The 24093-nt window shown below is 44.7% G+C and overlaps 1 protein-coding gene across 1 annotated transcript in view; it reads right to left on the bottom strand.

The window, feature by feature from the left end:
* The window catches only part of IKBKE (inhibitor of nuclear factor kappa B kinase subunit epsilon), a 181855-nt gene that overhangs the window by 95917 nt on the left and 61845 nt on the right, over positions 1-24093 (bottom strand). The window contains exon 9 of the mRNA XM_069238581.1: positions 4443-4622. Coding sequence (XP_069094682.1) covers positions 4443-4622 — 180 coding nt within the window. The remainder of the gene's footprint in view (positions 1-4442; positions 4623-24093) is intronic.

Here is a 24093-nt window from a genome sequence, read left to right as displayed (position 1 = left end):
TTGTATCTACACACTGCCGAAAATTCATAAAGATCTGCCCTTTCCCCCGGGCAGACCCATTATTTCGGGCATAGGTAGTCCAACCGAGAAACTATCTGAATATGTGGATGTTTTTCTGAATCCTATACTACAAAAATTACCATCTTATATTAAGGATACAATGTATATTCTAAGTATCCTCAATGATGTGGAATGGGAAGATGGCATGTTATTGGTCACCTTAGACGTGGTCTCGCTATACACATGTATTCAACATAATGTGGGTCTGGAAGCTACAGAATGGTTTTTGAATAAGCAACCTGCTAGTAGATGGCAGCATACTAGGATGTTGTTGGAAATGATATCCATGATTCTTGAGAACAATTTTTTCATGTTTGAGCAGGATTGGTTCAGACAAAAACAGGGGGTGGCCATGGACTCCAGATTCTCCCCCATCTTATGCGGGACTATTTATGGGCCGGTATGAAGCGAGGTGGGTCTGGGGTCCATGTGCCGCCTCTTGGCAGACTCATATCCTCTATTGGGGGTGTTATATAGACAACTGTATCATGTTGTGGACAGGGGGTGTTGGTCAATTACGGGAGTTTGTTAAACATCTCAATTCAAATTATATGAATGTTAAATTTACATGTAAGCATAGCACGACCAGCATTGAATTCTTAGATGTAGAACTGTACATAGAGGATAGTCATATTGAAAGTAAACTGTTCTGTAAATCTACTGCCGGCAACTCCGTATTACATGCGGCATGTGCACACCCTAAACACCAAATAGAATCAATCCTGTATGGGGAAATGGTTAGAGCACGGAGGAACTGTAGTAAAGATAGGGAATTTTAAATATGTATTGAAGAAATTGGTAAACGTTTTAAAGGAAGAGGTTATATTGACATCATTATCTCTAAAGCTCAAAATAGAATAAGACATGTTTCGAGACATACAACGTTGTCATCAAAAAACAAAGATGTTCGAAGGTACATGAATGAGAAGGTGAGATTTGTTACAGATTTTACTGATAGTACGAGGATTTTGAAGAAATACATCACCAAAAACTGGCATATTCTACTTTGAGATGAAACAATGTCTGAATTTCTAACTAATAAGCCTATCCTCACCTTCCAAAGGGGGAGGTCACTAAAGAGATTCTTAGTCCGAGTTTTTCTAGAAATGTTCCTAAGACAAATTGGTTACAAACACAAAGAGTGGGTTTCTACAAATGTGGATTTTGTGGACTTTGCAAGTGGGCCTGTCATGGACAAAGGGAATTCTCTAATCTTTTGGGTGAAACATTTCCCATTAGGTCAAATATGAACTGTAATACTCAGTTCATAGTCTATGTTTTAGTTTGTAAGTGCAAGAAATATTATGTTGGTAGCACTATCCGACCTTTAAAAGCAAGAATTGGCGAACACGCTAGAGCTTTGGCTCAACAGGATACTAGATATCCAGTGGTAGCACATATGATCAGTTGTGGATCTCAAAATACAAAAGTTGTTTTTACTTTCTTTGGCTGTGAACAGGTACTAAAAGATCAGAGAGGTGGTAATAGGGAATTAACATTACGTAGAAGAGCAGTAATGTGCATAATGAGGCTAAGGGCAGTAGAAGATGGATTGAATTCAGACAGAGAATTGGAATTTTTTTGGGTGACTGAAATAGCATTATACAAGAATTTGGGTTATAATCTGTCAAATATGGTAGTAAAATATGAATTGAAATAGTCTTTAGGATATGTTTAAGGAATGCGATTAGTGTAAGAATTATTTAAGAGTTAACCAACAACTGATTAGCCTTTTGACAAACTATGTGATGGAGTGATGTGTAATCTTGTATATGCTTAATTTGAATATCCTATAATGGACTACATGTGTGTTGATATTAGAGATAAGCTTGTAATATTCATATCCTCACTCTATTCACACTTACCTTGGAGTGTATTAAACTTTATTGGGACTGGTTACATAATAACTTATTCTTTTGTGATTTAATCTCATAAATTATCATTAAACATTATTTGTTGTCACATGATAGATTACCTACGGTTAAATGGATACATTAATATTTTTCCTAATCAGGCTCATCTGTATTTTGAAGAACTCCTTCTCTTTAAAAAGATTTTTTTTTTTGTAACAGGAAATGAGTATAGTCTTAATACTGATCTATATATACAGTATATATATAACAGATGGATTAAGTGTCCAGCGTTTTGCCAATAGACTTATAGCGATAGTCCTGTGTTTATGTTCACACATTACACATGAGGCAAGTGGTCCTTCGTTTATTTTCATTGTGGGTCGCGCTTTCATTTGCGACTGAAAAGCCACGCCGTACACGCCGTCTTGAGGAGGTCATTTGGTAACAGCTTACGAGCTGCAACACGCGTTTACATGGCGTTTGGTCATTGTTGACCTGAAAACACACGGAGGAGTTTGCACGGAGCGGTGTGCAAGCGGGCCACGCTCTCCGTGTTATTTTTTAGGAGAAGCACGAGTAGGTATGAAAATAACGAATGAGCTTTGAAATTATGCGGACTTAATTTCTGTTAATTAATGGTTACTGGGCATTAAAATTGGGCCGGCGTCAATATAATTAGTTCCTTTCTGCTAAGGGCCTGCAGTGGATTTGTATATATTTTTTTTTCTCGAGTAGGATTTCCCTTTGACAGCTACATTCCGATTGAGTGGAAATCATATTAGTATATTAACTCTGACAACGAAGATGTTAATCGTTTGGAACTCTGCTTAGTTTTCTTATCGTGTGGATTATCGCGAGGTAATTTTGGACTGCTTTTCTTCTTTTGGGTGAATTTAGATCATTTTGGGCATATTCAGCTGTTAGTGTATAATGTGACAACAAATAAATTGATTGTATTGCTAACTACAACTCTAACACCTTTCTTTTATTTCATGGTTTTTGAATTTAAAACAATCATGCAATATTCACATATGGTTCCTATCTTTTCATTTTTTGATATTGTGACAGTGAGTGCTTGATAGTGGTAAGTCACTTTTTGGTGTTGATATGATTTAACATCCTAAGATCTCTTTGGGACACTGACTTATGTCACGAAATTTCCGCTTGTGGAGATTGGGCTTTATGTTGGCACTAACATTGGACACATCAGTCAGTTGATTTACTGTAACAGAAACGAGTTAATGTTATGCTTTCTTGATGACTCTTGAGTTCCAGAAAAACCTTCTAAGAGGTACGACTATATTCCAGCCCTGAGGAAGTCAAATGACGAAACAGGTGTTGGCTGAGATGTCGTTGTAAGAAATGTGGACATTCTGTTTTTCAGTGGATTCCCACCTGAATTAGAGGTGATGATAAGGATTTCACGAGCATGTGTTTGGAACTAAATGGACTTTAAAAATTCAAATAACAAACTTTGTTGTATATAGTTTACTTGGACTCAGATGAATTTATGAAATTAGACTGGTGTAAATGATTTAGACTGTATATTAAATGAGACAATTATAGTATCAGTAATCAAGATTCTCGACATGTTTATGATGTGCTCATGTGATAATTAAGGAAGTTTACTTTAGAACAACGGGTGCCACGGTATGTACATAGTCTGTAATGTCCCTGTGCCACTCTCTACACCTCTTTATCAGCCTCACCTATCTTTCTGTCTCATGTCTCTCTTTAATTCAGCCCACCTATTTAGCCTCACCCATCTCTCTTTCTCTCCATCTACACATCTCCATGTACCTGATTTCTCTCCCTACCCCACTTTTTCATGGACATCAATCTTTGTCCATGCCTTTCTTGGTATTCTTTGGTCAGCAAATGCCTGACTTTCAACAGTTATTTTGTGTGCCACTGTATCTGAAAGTTTAACATACAATTCACAATTGGTTGCCCCTCAGAGGGCTAAAATTAACTCAATATGTTTAATAAATAAATAATCTGTGCCACACAAGGGGGAGGGAAACATGCCTTCTGCGGGGCCCAAGGTCCTTAAAATTGCACTGGGGCATATCCCTAAATATATCCTATTTATGTATAGATTTCCACCATTTAGACAACACATGCCCTAAACTGAACTCTCTCTTTAGACTTCAATGCATGGGTTATTATTAACCAACGCAAGGATGCCATTCCTATTACATTCAGAATAACTGAGGTCTAAGGTGGCCTAGAAATAATTAAAGCCTTGCGTTTACAAGTAATACAAGATCTGTGGTGAGGCACATTAAGCTATTCGATTTTACATTCTACCATGCAAATTGATATCATTCCTGACATTCTGTATAAGGAGGCATCACTCCTCAAAAGCTGTGCATCTAGCACCCCTCCTCAGATGCTTCAGAGGTTGTATCCTTCCTGACATTCTGTACGAGGGAGTATCACGCCTTAGAAAAATGTGTTATCCCTACTCACATGCTTCTGAGTCAGCATCCCTCTTTGGGCACTGCACAAGTAGGGTTTACTTCTTACGTGTTATATTCATGGATGAATATGTGGTGCATAGTGGCTTGCGGCAGCGAGAAGACATAGATCACAATCCGATGGAGAATGTCATTACTTTCTGCAAAGAACTGATCGAAACCCCAGCACTTCTCCTGGTCCACTTCCAGAATGTTTCCCAGGATGGTTTCAAGCTGGATCTTAAGCCCCCTGTAAAAGAGCAAAAACATCATGGACTGATTACTGTAACCACTCGCTGAAGATGAACGTGAGGTTTAACACACACAAGTGCCACTTAATAGTAGTATATACTCAAATAAGTGTGGTTCACTTGGGATAGCAAAATCTACAAAGAATAATGCTATATAAATAAATAAGGATATATGTATAATATTACAGTAAGCCTAACATCCAGAAAACACCCAGAAAGTCATATGTATACAAATATGTACTAACAAAAAAACGAAAACTTTATCAAGCCCTAAAATTTGTTCATTGGATTTAATCAACCACAAATTAAGAGCGACACAAAATAAATTGATATAAACTATACAGAGTAATAGGCTGCTCCTTATATAACAGATAAAATAAGTCTGACAGCAATTCAACAAAGCAATGAAAGTTTCAAAAGTTCATCAAGGAATCAAACAATAACAGTCCTCAGAAATCTGGTTCATCCTTCAGTCATCCACCGAAGAGCTAAGTAGTAGTAGCACAATACAGCTTTATTGGTTTTCTTTACATTGCCATGCAGTGCAGCAAACGCGTTTCGTCCAACAACGGACTTCATGAGGGTTGATATATCCATATAAGCATAGCACCAAAAGTAGGAAATCACTTGTTTGATGAGTGATTTCCTGCTTTTGTTGTACTGCTCACAACTAAACGGATCCAACTTGGGCAGAACACAATACTTCAGTATCATCATTTGTGAGGCAGCAGAATGTTATGAAAACTACAACCACTAAACTTATATGGGTATATCAACCCTGATGAAGCCAATTTGTTAACTATTCCAAGGGTTAGAGAGTTTGGAACATGTGAGCAACTTCCATTGGTTGGAGAATGCATGGGGGAAAATAGAGGATGGCCGAACAGAGGTGGGAGATGGCAACCTAAGGGATATGGAGAGTGAACAACAGAAGGTTTGGTTCAGAGTATTAATTGCAACAGTGAGGATAGGCTGGCTGAAAAATTAGAGGATTGTATGAATGAGAGCTGCAGTGTAATGAGGGCTCAGGTACAAATGTAGGAGAGCGGGGTGTCATGATGGCTCATATGACTGTTGAAAAGTGGGAATGTGATGATGACAGATGAATGTTGGAGAGCGGGAATGAGATGATGACTTGGTTGAATGTTGGAAAGCGGGAATGAGATGATGACTTGTTTGAATGTTGGAGAGCGGGAGTGTGATGATGGCTCGTATGACTATTGGTGAGCGGGAATATGATGTTGACCTGGATGAATGTCGGAGTGGGAGTGTGATGATGGCTTGCATGAATGTTTGACAGCGGGACATGTGATTATGATGCAAATGAATATTGGAGGGCGGGAGTCTGATGATGCAGGGGTGGACTATCCTATAAAGCAATCAGGTAGTGGTAAATCGGCTGGTCGGACAGATGAGCGTGGGCCATTTTGTTTTAGCAATTTAGAGCGGTTTTATTGCCAAGTGGGATGGTTTTTAATGTTTACTTCCCATATATTACCACGGTGTTTGCTGTATGCTTCGCTAAGGTGGGCCACTTTTACTTATGCGCCACGTCTATTTTTTTGCCCCAGTCCAACCCTTTGATGATAGTTCGCATGAATGTTTGAGAGCGGGAGTGAGGGGATAGCTCAGGGGTTGGTATTTGCAGCAAAATGTTTGGCAGATTTGTAAATGCTCCAAAGAGGTTGAATGCCCAGTATTGTGAATGATCTTCTCCTATTATTCTTACTTTCCAGTAAGTTCCTTACATTACTGCATATATTATGCATATTGTATTTTCATTTTTGTTTACATATGTTTTAGGTTGGTGCAATCCCGCGGAAAGAGGTGAAATTTGAGTGTAACTACTCTCCTTGCCTACTAACACTGTGGAAGTACTTTGACTTTTTTATTGCTGAACATTCGTCACATGATGATTTGCCTTTCAGCTTCAATTATAGCGCTACGTTCATTTCTTAACTTTCAGTTAACTGGGTAGCAAGGCGCAATTATCTGTGTTTGCTTCCAACTTCTACAGCACGGCCTGCGAAGCTAATAATGTGAGGCGGTCGGCAGTTCAAGAGGGCCTTGGGGTGGTCGGGCTGCCGTGTACCAGGACTCGTTTTAAAGGCAGGGGCGTAGCGTGGTTAGCAAGATTTTTTTTGGGGGGGGGGGGGAGTAATCTTCAGATTTTGCAACAATCAGGCTGGCACATAATGTCAAAATACATCATATGACAAGCAGGACACATGAGAGGGGACTAAGGGCCGGTGGAAAGGAAGATGAATGCGGACTGGGAAGGCTAGGAAGTGAGAGAAAACACAATATTTTATAAAATAACCACAATTTTTGAAGACTTTCAAAGCATGTGTGCGTTTTGTATGTGTTTAAGTAAAAATTCCTTGTGAAATTCGTCTCCCTTACCATACCCGACTGAAAGCACCTGTATCCAACTATTTTCCAGAAAACACATTATTTTGGGAGTGTAACACCCCAAATGTATCTTTCCTCCACCCCTGAAGCTACGGCCCTGTTTAAAGGTTCCAGGTTGGTATACACTCATGTATTCTTGACACATGGCTCCCCCCTCCCATCTCTCTGACCTTGGTTTATGAGCAGTTCGCATTCCCGTTGCATGTACATTGCTCTTCCTACCATCGTGCGCTTCCTTTCCTGGGAAACCCCGCTGCTGACGGCGAAGCCCCGCCCCTCTGAGTCACGGAGACAACTATGTGCTACAGACGCCGCCACGTTGTGCAACACGCAGGTCACGGTCTGTTCGCTTCGAGATGCCCTGCGTTCGGAAGCGGGCCGTCCTTTGTGGCCTATCGCCTTATGTTTATTAATGACATGGCGTGCTGCAGACACCAAACTGTTCCTTAGGCCTCAAGGTGCACCGAATGTGGTAAAACGTGCCACACACAATGAGGCACTCTGGGTGGTTCTTTGCACCTGCCTCCTTCCTTCCATTGTTTTTCATGACACGGTGTGCCCAGGAGGAGGCTGCTGGAAAGTGAATACATAACGTGAAATGAGGTCAACGTACACAGTCCACCAGACTGCACAGTTCTGTTATGGTGATGCGGCGCAGGTGCACCAGATTACTGTCTGACGTGCATTTTGCAGCCTCTGAACTGAGCGGAACCCTCCACCGCACAGCAAGGAAACGCATTCGCCGGCAAATTCTCCAGCCCCAGGGGCCTGACACTTGGAGGAAGGTGGCGTCACATAGGCCGTCCGCATAGGGCGTTTAGGAAATGCTGCTAGGCTCTTAACATCCTTCAGCTTCTCAACAGATACCACTCTACTGTTACACACGCATGCTGTTCCGCTCTACTTTTGCATGTTCGTGCTCCTTTAATTAGGGGCCACTGCTCAGCATAGAAGGTTTCCTTTGTATTCTGTTGCATGTAATATATAGAATGTTTACTTTCCTAATTACAGATGCCATCGGTTCTCAGCAGGTCTGTAGCTGCCCCACACTAGACATGCTATGTGTTATATTATGTTACTGGCATTTCCAGAGCGTAAATAACCAGACGGCTTCTTGGCGCTAAGATTACACCTAGTACTGTGCATGACACACCCAAGTGCCCCCGCGATACCAGAGGCGCGGTATTCCAAAAGGAATTAAATAATAATTGTAGAAGAATCTAAACATACGCTTGTGTGTCTTTATGGATTGTTACGGAGACCATGTTTAATGCTTTGATATTGACACTAAGAACGACCAGTTATGGTGTCTTTCCAGGGGGACCCCTCTGGGGAGGCAGGCACCCAGACCTTTAGATTTTGGTGCAGTTTTGTCACTAGGGACAAATTACTGCGTTTGTTTGACAGTACTGATAGATGGGAAAGGAAAGATTACCGAGTATGCTTAAGACCCTCCCTCTGTCAGAGAGCCATGCCACGGTGTTTTGTCATCTGAGCATGCTGTACTGAGTCTCTTGGAATTGGACGTCATGCAAGTTCATGCTACCGTCATGTGACCTTCTAAGAATTCATGTGATGATGGAAGATGGCATGGGGCCAAACTGGTGATACAGGTGCAGCAGACATTGTCTATGGAGCATTAAAGAGTTCAGCAGCGGGAGCATTGCGCAGTGATTTCAAGCCCAAATGTTGCCCACCCTTTCTCTGTTTTCGTATTGATGGGGCTGCCTCAGTCTGACGTGTGACTCACTCTTTCTCAGCCCCACTGGTATTTCAGAGAGTAGTATGACACGCACATTACACTGCCTAAGCCCAAATGCACTTCAGAGATATGTTTTCTTAAGTCCCAAACTCTAGTGACATTTCAGAGGTGCAAGACATGTTTTGCAGCTCACCAGAGCAGAGGCAATCATGGCATGCGTTTTTTAGACCAAAGTCGTAGGGCATTTCCATGTACAACGTGGCATATGTCAAAGCCCCTGCCATCCATTCCAGCAGTCCTGACCATTCTAAGCTTGGTCCAACGCGGGACGGATCTCGGCTTAGACACACCAGCCTTTCAAGCCACAGGATTTTCAGTGAATTTCACATTTTCTCCATAGGCGATAGGCCAGTGCCGCTTTTCGCACTTGCCTTTTTTAGGTCTGCTTGAAATCAGAGCTGAAATGAACAGAAAAATAGCCTTAGAAGCACTACTGAGAGAGGGGCAAGGGGATAGGCGGAAGGGGGTGGCGTTGTGGCTCAGCCCAATTGTTGATTCGCTTGAGTACAGATTTTGAGTGGGTAGCAGTTCGATCCTTGGGACGAAAGGGTCTATTTCACCTGTGCATTGAACAAGAAAACTTGCAGATGAGGCATGCCGTTTATGTGGGTGGGGGGATTCACGTCCTAAATATGGGATTCTTTTAAACCTAGGAAGAAAAATACTCTAAGTAATCAAGTGGAATGTTGCACCTGTTTTTGAATGCATATTACTAGTTGCCTTTTGGGCACGCTTAAGCAGGTGAGAGTAGGCCTGAGCTGGTTATGATAGCAAGCCAGTGATAAAGGCTATCAGCCTAAATGGTTTACTTGAAAAAGCTGTCAGAGGTAAAGATCTACTTGTTTAATGAAAATGTATGGCTAATGCACTAAGCCTGGCTTATTTCTTGCGAAAGTTGGATGTTAAAGACAATAAGCCTTCTAGCAAAATAATCTCTTACAAGAAATTATATATAAATAATTGCATTGAAGATCGTTTTCCGACAAATCACAATTCATAAATATAACTTGTTGCTGATCACCTGTGAAAATTACAACCCCTTTCGATGCCTTCCTCATGTCTGTACCTATCCACTTTAGGGGAGCATGGACCCGCTAAAGTCCAGTTTCACAATTAAATCAACAGCCCATGACCAGAAGTGCCGCTCTGCAGTACTTCTGGGGGATAGTGCTATTTACACTAATAGCAAAATAATCTCTTACAAAAAATTATACATACATAGTTGCATTAAAGATTGTTTTCCGACAAATCACAATTCATAAATATAACTTGTTGCTGATTACCTGTGAAAATTACAACCCCTTTCGATGCCTTCCTCTTGTAGATTGTTTTAACAATGTATTAAGGTCTGTAGAAATGTATGGATTTAGAAGGATTCTCAAACATTACCGTACTAGGCAATAACTCTGGTGCTGGTCTCCCCCTCAGGTTTCCCCCTCTAACAAATGATTCAGGTAGAAGAGTTCCACTTTGGCAATCCTTGTTAACTCTCTTAGGAGGGGTTGAAGATTTTTTTGCTAAATATAATTTTGTGTATATTTATACTTTCTGGCTGCATGAATGATGGTTGCAATTGCTGGAAAGCTTATGCAGAACTGAGTAGCCCTGAGCTGATTTTCAAGACAAGATTGTGATAAAGGATATAGGCTTGATTGTTTCAATAGGAAAATGTATGTCAGATGCCACAGGTCGATCATGGTTACGTTACGCCAATGCCAATTGACAATGCTTATAATGAAATGTTAAGATGAAGGCAGTAGGCCTGACCAATTAATTGTAACAAAAAATTGTTAAAGAAGATAGGACAGTAAGGGTGGATTGTCATTACTCTGTGTTAAAGGCAGGAGACAGATACTTAGGGCCTGATTTAGAGTTTGGCAGAGGGGTTACTCCATCACAACAGTGATAGATATCCCGTCCACCAAAATATAAATCCCATAGGTTATAATGGGATTTATAATTCAGTGGACAGGATATTTGTCCCAGTTGTGACAGAGTAATCCCTCCACTTAACTCTAAATCAGGCCCTTAGTTACATGGAATGCCACTAACTACCATACCAGTCAAGGGTTTTGGAATGTGTTACGTCCTCCCGACAAACATTTGAAGTTTACGATATGCAAAATGGAATTTCTTGCAAGGCCCTTTTCAGAGGGGTTGTATATTGTTTTGCCAATTGAAAAAAAAAACATATTTGTAGCTTTATTACTGTTTGCCCTATTCTTGCCAGCTTATGCACATAAGCTATAGTATTGATTGGATAATTGTAAAATGTTAGGTCAGATGACACAGGTTTGATCTGTTTACTACAAAAAGTTACAACAAAGGTACCAGAGGCATAACTTACTTACTGTAAAAATGCATTTAATAAAGCCAAAAGGCATTTAAGAGTGGATTGGTATTTCACTGTGTTAAAAACTGTATACTTTGTTTTATGTTAAATGGAGTTTTACTAGTTAAATTAATAAGCAAGCATTTTGTTGTTAGTTACCTTCTTGGATAAATCCTTGCTGAACAAGATTTGCGTTGTGATAATCCTGGTTAGGCCATCCTAAGTGGGGTTGTACATTGTATTGGCAACTGAGATTTTATAAGTGCTGGTAATTTTGATGTTTGTCAATAGATGAGTAGTGAGAAAGCTTATGCTTGATATAGTAGGACTTTTTTGGTTATGGTGATACACCACTGCTACAGTCTATAGGCCTGGGTGGTTGTAGGAAAGTACCATCTTGCCTGGCATGTTACCCCCATTTTTCACTATATATATGTTGTTTTAGTTGTATGTGTCACTGGGACCCTGGTAACCCAGGGCCCCAGTGCTCATAAGTGTGCCTGAATGTGTTACCTGTGTAGTGACTAACTGTCTCACTGAGGCTCTGCTAATCAGAACCGCAGTGGTTATGCTCTCTCATTTCTTTCCAAATTGTCACTAACAGGCTAGTGACCATTTTTACCAATTTACATTGGCTTACTGGAACACCCTTATAATTCCCTAGTATATGGTACTAAGGTACCCAGGGTATTGGGGTTCCAGGAGATCCCTATGGGCTGCAGCATTTCTTTTGCCACCCATAGGGAGCTCTGACAATTCTTACACAGGCCTGCCACTGCAGCCTGAGTGAAATAACGTCCACGTTATTTCACAGCCATTTTACACTGCACTTAAGTAACTTATAAGTCACCTATATGTCTAACCTTTACCTGGTAAAGGTTAGGTGCAAAGTTACTTAGTGTGAGGGCACCCTGGCACTAGCCAAGGTGCTCCCACATTGTTCAGAGCCAATTCCCTGAACTTTGTGAGTGCGGGGACACCATTACACGCGTGCACTACATATAGGTCACTACCTATATGTAGCTTCACAATGGTAACTCCGAATATGGCCATGTAACATGTCTAAGATCATGGAATTGCCCCCTCTATGCCATCCTGGCATTGTTGGTACAATTCCATGATCCCAGTGGTCTGTAGCACAGACCCTGGTACTGCCAAACTGCCCTTCCTGGGGTTTCACTGCAGCTGCTGCTGCTGCCAACCCCTCAGACAGGCATCTGCCCTCCTGGGGTCCAGCCAGGCCTGGCCCAGGATGGCAGAACAAAGAACTTCCTCTGAGAGAGGGTGTGACACCCTCTCCCTTTGGAAAATGGTGTGAAGGCAGGGGAGGAGTAGCCTCCCCCAGCCTCTGGAAATGCTTTGTTGGGCACAGATGTGCCCAATTCTGCATAAGCCAGTCTACACCGGTTCAGGGGACCCCTTAGCCCCTGCTCTGGCGCGAAACTGGACAAAGGAAAGGGGAGTGACCACTCCCCTGACCTGCACCTCCCCTGGGAGGTGTCCAGAGCTCCTCCAGTGTGCTCCAGACCTCTGCCATCTTGGAAACAGAGGTGCTGCTGGCACACTGGACTGCTCCGAGTGGCCAGTGCCACCAGGTGACGTCAGAGACTCCTTCTGATAGGCTCCTTCAGGTGTTAGTAGCCTATCCTCTCTCCTAGGTAGCCAAACCCTCTTTTCTGGCTATTTAGGGTCTCTGTCTCTGGGGAAACTTCAGATAACGAATGCATGAGCTCAGCCGAGTTCCTCTGCATCTCTCTCTTCACCTTCTGATAAGGAATCGACTGCTGACCGCGCTGGAAGCCTGCAAACCTGCAACATAGTAGCAAAGACGACTACTGCAACTCTGTAACGCTGATCCTGCCGCCTTCTCGACTGTTTTCCTGCTTGTGCATGCTGTGGGGGTAGTCTGCCTCCTCTCTGCACCAGAAGCTCCGAAGAAATCTCCCGTGGGTCGACGGAATCTTCCCCCTGCAACCGCAGGCACCAAAAAGCTGCATTACCGGTCCCTTGGGTCTCCTCTCAGCACGACGAGCGAGGTCCCTCGAATCCAGCGACTCTGTCCAAGTGACCCCCACAGTCCAGTGACTCTTCAGTCCAAGTTTGGTGGAGGTAAGTCCTTGCCTCACCTCGCTGGGCTGCATTGCTGGGAACCGCGACTTTGCAGCTACTCCGGCCCCTATGCACTTCTGGCGGAAATCCTTTGTGCACAGCCAAGTCTGGGTCCACGGCACTCTAACCTGCATTGCACGACTTTCTAAGTTGGTCTCCGGCGACGTGGGACTCCTTTGTGCAACTTCGGCGAGCACTGTTTCACGCATCCTCGTAGTGCCCGTTTCTGGCACTTCTCAGGGTGCTACCTGCTTCAGAGAGGGCTCCTTGTCTTGCTCGACGTCCCCTCTCTCTGCTGGTCCAATTTGCGACCTCCTGGTCCCTCCTGGGCCTCAGCAGCGTCCAAAAATGCTAACCGCACGATTTGTAGCTAGCAAGGCTTGTTGGCGTTCTTTCGGCGGGAAAACACTTCTGCACGACTCTCCACGGCGAGAGGGATCCGTCCACCAAAGGGGAAGTCTCTAGCTCTTTTCGTTCCTGCAGAAACCTCAGCTACTTCTGTCCAGTAGAAGCTTCTTTGCACCCGCAGCTGGCATTTCCTGGGCATTTGCCCATCTCCGACTTGCTTGTGACTTTTGGACTTGGTCCCCTTGTTCCACAGGTACCCTAGATTGGAAATCCACAGTTGTTGCATTGCTGGTTTGTGTCTTTCCTGCATTATTCCTCTAACACGACTTCTTTGTCCTTAGGGGAACTTTAGTGCACTTTGCACTCACTTTTCAGGGTCTCGGGGAGGGTTATTTTTCTAACTCTCACTATTTTCTAATAGTCCCAGCGACCCTCTACAAGGTCACATAGGTTTGGGGTCCATTCGTGGTTCGCATTCCACTTTTGGAGTATATGGTTTGTGTTGCCCCTATCCCTATGTTTCCCCATTTCATCCTATTGTAACTATACACTGTTTGCACTGTTTTCTAAGACTATACTGCATATTTTTGCTATTGTGTATATATATCTTGTGTATATTTCCTATCCTCTCACTGAGGGTACACTCTAAGATACTTTGGCATATTGTCATAAAAATAAAGTATCTTTATTTTTAGTATAACTGTGTATTGTGTTTTCTTATGATATTGTGCATATGACACTAAGTGGTACTGTAGTAGCTTCACACGTCTCCTAGTTCAGCCTAAGCTGCTCTGCTAAGCTACCATTATCTATCAGCCTAAGCTGCTAGACACCCTATACACTAATAAGGGATAACTGGGCCTGGTGCAAGGTGCAAGTACCCCTTGGTACTCACTACAAGCCAGTCCAGCCTCCTACAGTTGTTAGTTAGGAAATGTTATTTCAGATGTCATAAGTCTGATCTCTATTATAAAAAATTACAACTAAGACAATAGGCCTATTATTAATTGTGAAAATCATTAATTAAAGCCAGTAGGGATATAAGGTAGTCCGTAGATGGGCACATAATTATCTCACCGATTACTGTAGCAGGTAAAGATTTTATGTGTCGTTTACTCCCTTTGAGAAACCTGGGCGTTGAAGATCTGCACTGTGATAATCCTTGGAAGATCCTGTTAGGGGGCCTGGCAGGACTGGTTATTTGTCAGACCGTTGTAATAACAAATGTAAACAAAACTCAACAAATACACACACACACATATTTATACACACACACACACACACATATATATATATATATATATATATACACACACACACATATACATATATATCACCTACTGGTGGTCGCCACTAGGTAGTTATAGTTAGGACCATGTTTCCATAGAAAAAGCGGTATTTGACTTGCCTATATCTTGGCACTGTTTGCCCAAAAAAGTGCCCCGGTAATTCTTCTTGCGCATAGCAAGTTTCGGGGTAATCTGTCAAACAGAGGCCAAGTAAAAAAGGGAGGGGTGTCAAAAAAGGTGCATTTCCCATGTTAATTCCCATAGGATCTATGCACACGACTACAGCTGGAACCACTGGACGGAATTAAACAAGAGTTGATAGAAAGCTAGCTTTCGGTACACAGAGTGTGCTTTCGCTTATTTGGTGTAAATCTTTTTGGTAGTTTTTGAGATATTAAGGGAAAATACCTTTGTATATCTAGGGATGTGGATCCCCCCCTCCCCACGACTTCATGAATAATGATGAGCTCATGCAGGGAAATGCACAGCTCTGATTGGCTGTCAACACTTCAACCAGGGAGTGTTGGCAGCCATCTAAGGACCCTGCTTCAGGCGGGGCCAGAGTACAGACACCATGACCCCTTAGCTGTGGGGCTGTGGGGCTGGGGTCTCAGAGGGATAGCCTCCCCCTCCCAAGGGCTGAACAGCATTTTTCTTAAAAAATAAAAAAAGTTTTGGTGCAATTGACGGCAGATCTGGCAGAGAAAAAAACAAAAACAAAGCGCAGGCCCTCGCGCTTCTTTATTTTGAAGCCCCCGGGTGGGCTAAGTCCCAGGGGCATTAATAATTTAATGTAGAGGGGCCGCTTGGCCCCCCGCAGGCCCGGGGACAGCTACCTCCCTGGGGCTTTTATCATATTGAGTGCAGGGGGCCGAATGGCCCTCTGCAGCATCAGGGACCGCCACCTCCCTGGGGATTACATTTTAATCTGTGCGGAGTGAATGCCTGCCCCCCCCCCCCCCAAAGCCCTGGGGAGCGCCACTTCCCCAGGGCTTCAATCTGATTGAGTGCCGGTAACAAAAACAATGCTGGCTCTAGCAGGAGGCAGGGAGCCAGTGGGGATGCCGGGGCCTTGAGGCTCTACCTGCGGTCCCATTGCACACTGGGTGTCCTGAGTGATACCCAGGGAGATGGCCGGGCCCCAGGCCCAAAACTGGCACAGGGGGGTGGGGGGCGCATGGTCCTGCTCCTCGATTTAATAAAGGATAGGACCTGGGGTATGGTGCCTCGGGCCAAAATCCATCGGGGTGCTGGACCTGTGCCCACCCTCCCCTACTAAATGAAGGCCGGTCCCTGGGGCCAAAATCGTCCTGAGGGGGGGGGGGGGGGCTGCACTGCCCCTTCCTTCATTTTTTATGTCTGGGCCCTGGGGAATGGGGTTCCTATAGCTGAAATAAGGCCAGGGAGGGGGGCCTGCGCAACCCCCTCCCCTTTTGAATGAAGGCTGGGCCCCAGGGGATGGGGTCCCCAGAGCCACAATCGGCCTGCGAAGGAGGGCTGAGCTGCCCCTCCCCAGTTTTATATGGCCGGGCCCTGAGAAATGCGGTTCCTGGGGCCAAAATCAGCCCAGGTAGGGGAGCTGCACAGCCCCTCTCCTCCATTTCTTTTTATGGCGGGGCAGTGGGTGATGGAGTCCCCGGGGCCGAATTTGTTGAGTGGTTATAGGGGTTGGCTGCAGGCCCTGTGGCCAACTCCTGCTGTGCACAGCCAATGCAGCACAGGGTTGGGTAGTTATAGAGGCTTGGCCAAAGACTGTGCATGGCCATGGTTGGATTAACATATGGTAAGTAAAAGTACTTTCTGTTTAAAAAAAACCATAAAAACTCGCTGAAAATAAAAAAAGCTTACAGCGACGGTATAATTAGGAAATAGAATAAAAAAAAAACAACTGAAATTCACTGAAAAAACTAAAGGTTACAGGGCATTACAGCTAGGTTTTGAATTTACTCTTACAAAACCATAGAAATTGTGCTGTTTTCAGTGAACGTATATATATATATATATATATATATATATATATATATATATATGTATGTATATATATATATATATATATATATATATATATATATATATATATATGGAAAATGTCACTTACCCAGTGTACATCTGTTCGTGGCATTAGTCGCTGCAGATTCACATGCTGTGCACATCCCGCCATCTGGTGTTGGGCTCGGAGTGTTACAAGTTGTTTTTCTTCGAAGAAGTCTTTTCGAGTCACGAGACAGAGGGACTCCTCCCATTTCGACTCCATTGCGCATAGGCGTCGACTCCATCTTAGATTGTTTTCCCCGCAGAGGGTGAGGTAGGAGTTGTGTATGCTAGTAATAGTGCCCATGCAATGGAGTGAATACGTATGTATATAATGAATTTTAAAGTACCGTAATATATTTACAAATGTACAAATGTTCAAGATTTACTTCTAAACGGCTACAGGCTCCCGGGGAGGCGGGTGGGCGCATGTGAATCTGCAGCGACTAATGCCACGAATAGATGTACACTGGGTGACATTTTCCGTTCGGTGGCATGTGTAGCTGCAGATACACATGCTGTGCATAGACTAGTAAGCAGTTATCTCCCCAAAAGCGGTGGTTCAGCCTGTAGGAGTTGAAGTAGTTTGAAATAATGTTTTTAGTACAGCTTGACCTACTGTTGCCTGTTGTGCAGTTAACACATCTACACAGTAGTGCTTGGTAAATGTATGAGGCGTAGACCATGTTGCTGCTTTACATATTTCGTTCATTGGAATATTTCCTAGAAAGGCCATGGTAGCACCTTTCTTTCTGGTTGAGTGTGCCTTTGGTGTAATAGGCAGCTCTCTTTTAGCTTTAAGATAGCAGGTTTGAATGCACTTAACTATCCATCTAGCAATGCCTTGTTTTGAAATTGGATTTCCTGTATGAGGTTTTTGAAAGGCAATAAATAGTTGTTTTGTTTTTCGAATTAGTTTTGTTCTGTCAATGTAGTACATTAGTGCTCTTTTGATGTTTAATGTATGTAGTGCTCTTTCAGCTACAGAATCTGGCTCTGGGAAGAACACTGGTAATTCTACCGTTTGATTCAAGTGAGATTACTTTTGGTAAAAATTTTGGATTTGTCCGTAGAACTACTTTATTTTTGTGTTTTTGAATAAATGGTTCTTGAATGGTAAATGCTTGTATTTCACTCACTCTTCTTAGAGATGTGATGGCAATTAAAAATGCAACTTTCCACGTTAAGTATTGCATTTCACAAGAGTGCATGGGCTCAAAAGGTGGACCCATGAGTCGTGTTAAGACAATGTTGAGGTTCCATGAAGGAACTGATGGTGTTCTTGGTGGTATAATTCTCTTTAGGCCTTCCATAAATGCTTTTATGACTGGTATCCTAAATAATGAAGTTGAGTGCGTAATTTGCAGGTAAGCTGAAATTGCAGTAAGATGTATTTTTATGGAAGAGAAAGCTAGTTTTGACTTTTGCAAATGTAGTAAGTATCCTACTATATCTTTTGCAGATGCGTGTAAGGGTTGAATTTGATTATTATGGCAGTAATAAACAAATCTTTTCCACTTATTTGCATAGCAGTGTCTAGTGGTAGTCTTCCTAGCTTGTCTTATGACCTCCATACATTCCTGTGTGAGGTCTAAGTGCCCGAATTCTAGGATTTCAGGAGCCAAATTGGTAGATTCAGCGATGCTGGATTTGGATGTCTGATCTGTTGTGTTAACAGATCTGGTCTGTTTGGTAGTTTGACATGAGGTACTACTGAAAGGTCTAGTAGTGTTGTGTACCAAGGTTGTCTTGCCCATGTTGGTGCTATTAGTATGAGTTTGAGTTTGTTTTGACTCAACTTGTTTACTAGATATGGAAGGAGTGGGAGAGTGGGAAAAGCGTACGCAAATATCCCGGACCAGTTCATCCATAGCGCATTGCCCTGAGACTGATGTTGTGGGTACCTGGATGCGAAGTTTTGGCATTTTGAGTTTTCCTTTGTTGTAAATAGATCTATTTGTGGTGTTCCCCAAATTCGGAAGTAAGTGTTCAGTATTTGGGGGTGAATTTCCCATTCGTGGATCTGCTGGTGATCCCGAGAGAGATTGTCTGCTAACTGATTCTGAATCCCTGGAATAAATTGTGCTATTAGGCAAATGTGGTTGTGAATCGCCCAATGCCATATTTTTTGTGTCAGGAGACACAACTGTGTCGAGTGTGTCCCTCCCTGTTTGTTTAGGTAATACATTGTTGTCATGTTGTCTGTTTTGACAAGAATGTATTTGTGGGTTATTATGGGTTGAAATGCTTTCAGCGCTAGAAATACTGCTAACAGTTCTAAGTGATTTATATGAAACTGTCTTTGCTGTATGTCCCATTGTCCTTGGATGCTGTGCTGATTGAGGTGTGCTCCCCACCCTGTCATGGATGCATCTGTCGTTATCACGTATTGTGGCACTGGGTCTTGAAAAGGCCGCCCTTCGTTTAAATTTATACTGTTCCACCATTGAAGCGAGATGTATGTTTGGCGGTCTATCAACACCAGATCTCGAAGTTGACCCTGTGCTTGGGACCATTGTGATGCTAGGCACTGTTGTAAGGGCCGCATGTGCAGCCTTGCATTTGGGACAATGGCTATGCATGAAGACATCATGCCTAGCAGTTTCATTACCATTTTGACCTGTATCTTTTGTTTTGGATACATGACTTGTATTACATTGTGAAATGTTTGGACTCTTTGTGGACTTGGAGTGGCAATTCCTTTTACTGTGTTGATTGTTGCTCCTAGGTATTGCTGTGTTTGACACGGCAGAAGGTGTGACTTTGGGTAGTTGATTGAGAAACCTAGTTTGTGTAGGGCTTCTATGACATAGTTTGTGTGTTGGGAATACTGTTTTTGCGTGTTGGTTTTGATTAACCAATCGTCTAGGTACGGGAACACATGTATTTGCTGCCTTCTGATATGTGCAGCTACTACTGCCAGACATTTTGTAAAAACTCTTGGCGCAGTCGTTATTCCGAATGGCAACACTTTGAATTGGTAATGTATCCCTTGGAATACAAACCTTAGGTACTTTCTGTGTGAAGGATGTATTGGTATATGGAAATATGCATCCTGTAGATCCAGTGTTGTCATGTAGTCTTGTTGTTGGGGGGCGGAGCCAAGATGGCGACCGGGAGAGACGCTTGAATCGGCGCTCCTCTCGGGTTCGCCCAAGAAGAACTTGCGGGGCGCTCCGGGGGCGCGCTCCCGCACCTCTTGTGGCGGGACCTGTCCTGTGGGTCGTTCTCGCCCCAATGCCGGCTCCGTGATCGTCGGGCGGCCGCGCGGAGGACTCGCCGGCAAGTGAATCGCGCCGGAGTGCCGCGGCCGCCATTTTGCTGCCCGCGCCGGGCTGGACGAGGCCCTGGAGCCGGGCAGAGAGGTGGGTGCGCGGAGCTGATGCGGCCCACCTCGTGAGGGCGTGAAGCCCAACATTGGATGAGTCCCGCGCTGGGTGCCCCCCCCGCTAAATATTCGTTCGCCGTAGGCTTCCTCCCCTCCCCCCCCCTATATCGGGTGAGGGGGGCCTCGTGAGACAGCAGCGGGGGGGATCGGCGCACGGGGGCCCCGGACTGATGTGGAGGAGTGAAGGAGCGGGGTGTCGTGCCTCCCCCTGCAGGGGGCCCTGTAGGAAAGCAACAGCAGGCTTGGGGGTAACCTACTACAAGTGCGGGCTGGGAAATGGCCCCTGAATACTCCGGATGTTATATGAGGCGATGAAAGTACTGAGCGAGCCCGTGAGTCATCAAAACTGTGGGCCCCACTCCTCTTCTGCGTGCCGAAGAGGGACTGGAGCTGGGTACTGATTGCTGACCTCGTGTGGTGCTGGCTGGCCTGATTGCCCGTGAACTCACTTAAAAATCCAACAGTAGGCCTGAGACCGCAAAAATTGCAGCCTGTACCGGCGTGGCCCTGAGGAGAAGAGCGCGCCTTATTCGCTATCGCGGCCTAGAGTACGAAAGCGATTGCCAGAGTTAAGGAGGCACCAGGTCGCGATAGACAAGTCAAAATGGCCGGGAGGTCTAAATCAGCAAAGAATCAGGATCGGAACGCGCAGGGTCAGGCACCTGGAGACCAGCAGCATACACCCTCCTTGCAGTCGCTGGAGTCCACACTCATGACTCACTCCTCACAATTTGAGAAAGTGTTACAAGCAATCATGGACACCAAAACATCGTTGGAAACCAGGATAGATACGGTATCGCAAGACTTAAACATCCTCAGGGTAGATCACGGCAAACTATCTGATAAAGTGAAGTCAACGGAGGAGGCAATAAGTGCGCTGACCCCAAAGGTCGAGGAGAATCAAAAACAAATTCTCCGCCTGAATGCAGAAGTTAAGTCACTGCAGAGAAGAACAGAGGAGGCGGAGGGCAGATCCCGCCGCAACAATGTTCGGTTTCTTGGCTTTCCTGAAAAGACGCTGGATCAAAGCTCGGAGCTTCTGCTGGAACAATGGTTAATCAGGGAGGTTTTGAATGGCTCTCCATCCAAATTTTTCTCGGTGGAGAGAGCATATAGAATACCAGGACGCCCTCCAGCACCGGGCCAACCTCCGAGACCACTGATAGCCAGATTTCTGAATTTCAGGGATCGGGATACCATACTCCAACGGTTCCGCAGCAAAGGCCCATACAGCTATGAGGACTCGAGAGTGCATGCTTATCCAGACTTCACCCAGGAAGTACAAAGGCAACATAACTCCTTTAACCAAGTCAAACAATGCCTCCGGGAGTATGACATAAAATATGCACTAATGTTCCCCGCCAAATTACGTGTAATTTTAGAGGAACGCACTCACCTGTTCACCTCACCAGAAGATGCCTGGACGTGGATGCATGCTAAAGGTGTAGCCCAGCCACGCGGGGAGGCTGGGGGGGATGCAAACTGGACAACGACGAAACAAAGGAAACGTTCCAAGAAACATACCAGGGGCCAGCCCACGGAGGAGCAGGCGGCGGAAGAGAGAGCAAGAGCCCTCAAAGAAACCCCCCTGTTAACTCAGAATTCTTTCGAGTTGCTCATGACCCACCCGGTGGAGGGGTCGGATTCGGACTCGTTCAGCTCGTACTCTACACTAACGGAGGGTGTGAGGGGCCCGGAGATCACCCCCAGATCCGCAGACATACTTTAAATGTTCACCACCGAACTATCCCCCCGAGTGGGGACCAACCTCCAAGTCTGGAGCACAGAATCTAAAATTGCGACTTTCTCCTGAAATAGGTGGTAACATCACCTGAACTTATGTATCCTTGCTTGTTTGTTCCTGGTGATAACGCCTCTATCCGTACTAGGCGCGAGTGGTGGCTCGGTACGGGGGAGGCCTGCGGGGCCGTGCCCTTGGAGTGCCCTAAGACAACTGCGGACTGCGTCCGCAAAAGGATGCGAGCCCCTAAAATGAGCCGCATCCGGATAGTATTATTGCCCCCCGCAGATATCCATGCGGATATATCTTTACCCACACCCACTATGGGTGTGTTGCTTGTTGCAAATTCACAGTTGGGGTTGGGATCCAGTTGGAGTGGGGAAGTGGGTAATCGTTAGTTTGTGCACTACCGGCCTGACCATAATATTAGCTATTCGCCCTGTGGTGTGGGACCCGGGTGGGGGGTGTGGTGGGGGGTCGGGGGAGGCCTCCCGGGGGTAGGGGGGCAGGACATTCGTTTACCCTCAAGTGAATGATGGCCCAACCCACTGCTCATAGAGCGTACAAATATGTCATAATCACCTGGAATGTCAGGGGATTGGGGACCCCGAGTAAGAGGTCAAGGGTGCACACAAGACTTAAACGCCATTGCACGCATATTGCAATCTTACAAGAGACTCATCTGCGTGACCCAGACTTGCAGGATCTACGCGCTAAATGCGGAGGTCAGATAGTGGGTACATCCTATTCATCATTTGCGAGGGGGGTTCTCATATGGATAGCAGGGAATGTCCCCTTTACTCAAACTTCATGCAAGATAGATAAAGAGGGCAGGTATGTGGTGGTGGAGGGCAAACTGGACGGCAAACAACTGGCAATCATAGGGGTATACGCTCCTAACAGCGCACTATCTGAGTTCCTGAGTTCACTTACCCCAACGCTATTAACGCATCCCGAATCACCTGCTATATGGGGAGGAGACTTTAACTGCACGCCAGACCCAGCATTAGACAGGTCAAATCCCCCCACACATTCAACAGCAATCAGACTCCTCGGCCGTCCACTATTGTCATGGGCCAGTAATATGGGCCTTCACGACATATGGGGTATGAAACATCCACAAATTAGGGAGTATTCTTTTTACTCAGCTCCTCATAAGGTACACACAAGGATTGATTTGTTCTGGGGCACTCAGGAGATCTGCACGGGGGTCAGCGGTACAGACTACCTAGCCAAGACATTATCAGATCACTCACCGCTCAGTATCACTTTGGATTGGGGCAGGAGGCGCCATACTATCCCAACGTGGAGGCTACAAGTGGAAGCATTACACGACCCTGCATTCATAGATGCACTGAGGACAGCGCTAAAACAGTATTGGGAATCTAACACCGGCACCACAAATTTAAGGGCAACAGAATGGGATGCACACAAAGTGGTAATCCGTGGGCATTGTATCTCCACTACATGGGGGGTTAGGCGTACACTTCATGCAGAGGTTAGCAAACTGGAGGAAAAGCTAAGGGCATTAGAAAACGCAGTTGCTTGCAATGTAACGCCATACTCGGCTCTGAGGGAAACGCGCGCGGAACATGCAAAGGCTGATGCTACATTACGCCTACACGATCACAAACATCACATGGCTAGACTACAGGCGGAAGGCGATAGATCTGGTAGGCTGCTCGCGTGGCTGTTGCGGGAGGACCGTCGGTGCCCTCCAATAGGGTCGATAATTACAGGCGTAGGCGCAATAGCCACCACACAGGTAAATATAAATGATGCGTTCAGGGAATACTATACACAATTATACACCAAAAGTACATCATGTACCATCCAACAGCTTGAGTCCTTCCTAGCAGACTCTCCCCTGCCCCAACTAACAAACACTGACAGGGAGTCTTAGAAGCCCCCATCACGTTGGGGGAACTCAACAAGGCCCTCGAACAATTACCTAGGAATAAAGTCCCAGGGACGGACGGACTGCCGTCAGAATATTACTCCACGTTTGCGACACACCTTAACACATATCTCCTGAAAATATTCGAGGAAGCAGAGGTC

The sequence above is a fragment of the Pleurodeles waltl genome, chromosome 6 (assembly GCF_031143425.1).
Source record: "Pleurodeles waltl isolate 20211129_DDA chromosome 6, aPleWal1.hap1.20221129, whole genome shotgun sequence".
Classification (NCBI taxonomy): Eukaryota; Metazoa; Chordata; class Amphibia; order Caudata; family Salamandridae; genus Pleurodeles; species Pleurodeles waltl.
This window is presented reverse-complemented; position numbering and strand designations above follow the sequence as displayed.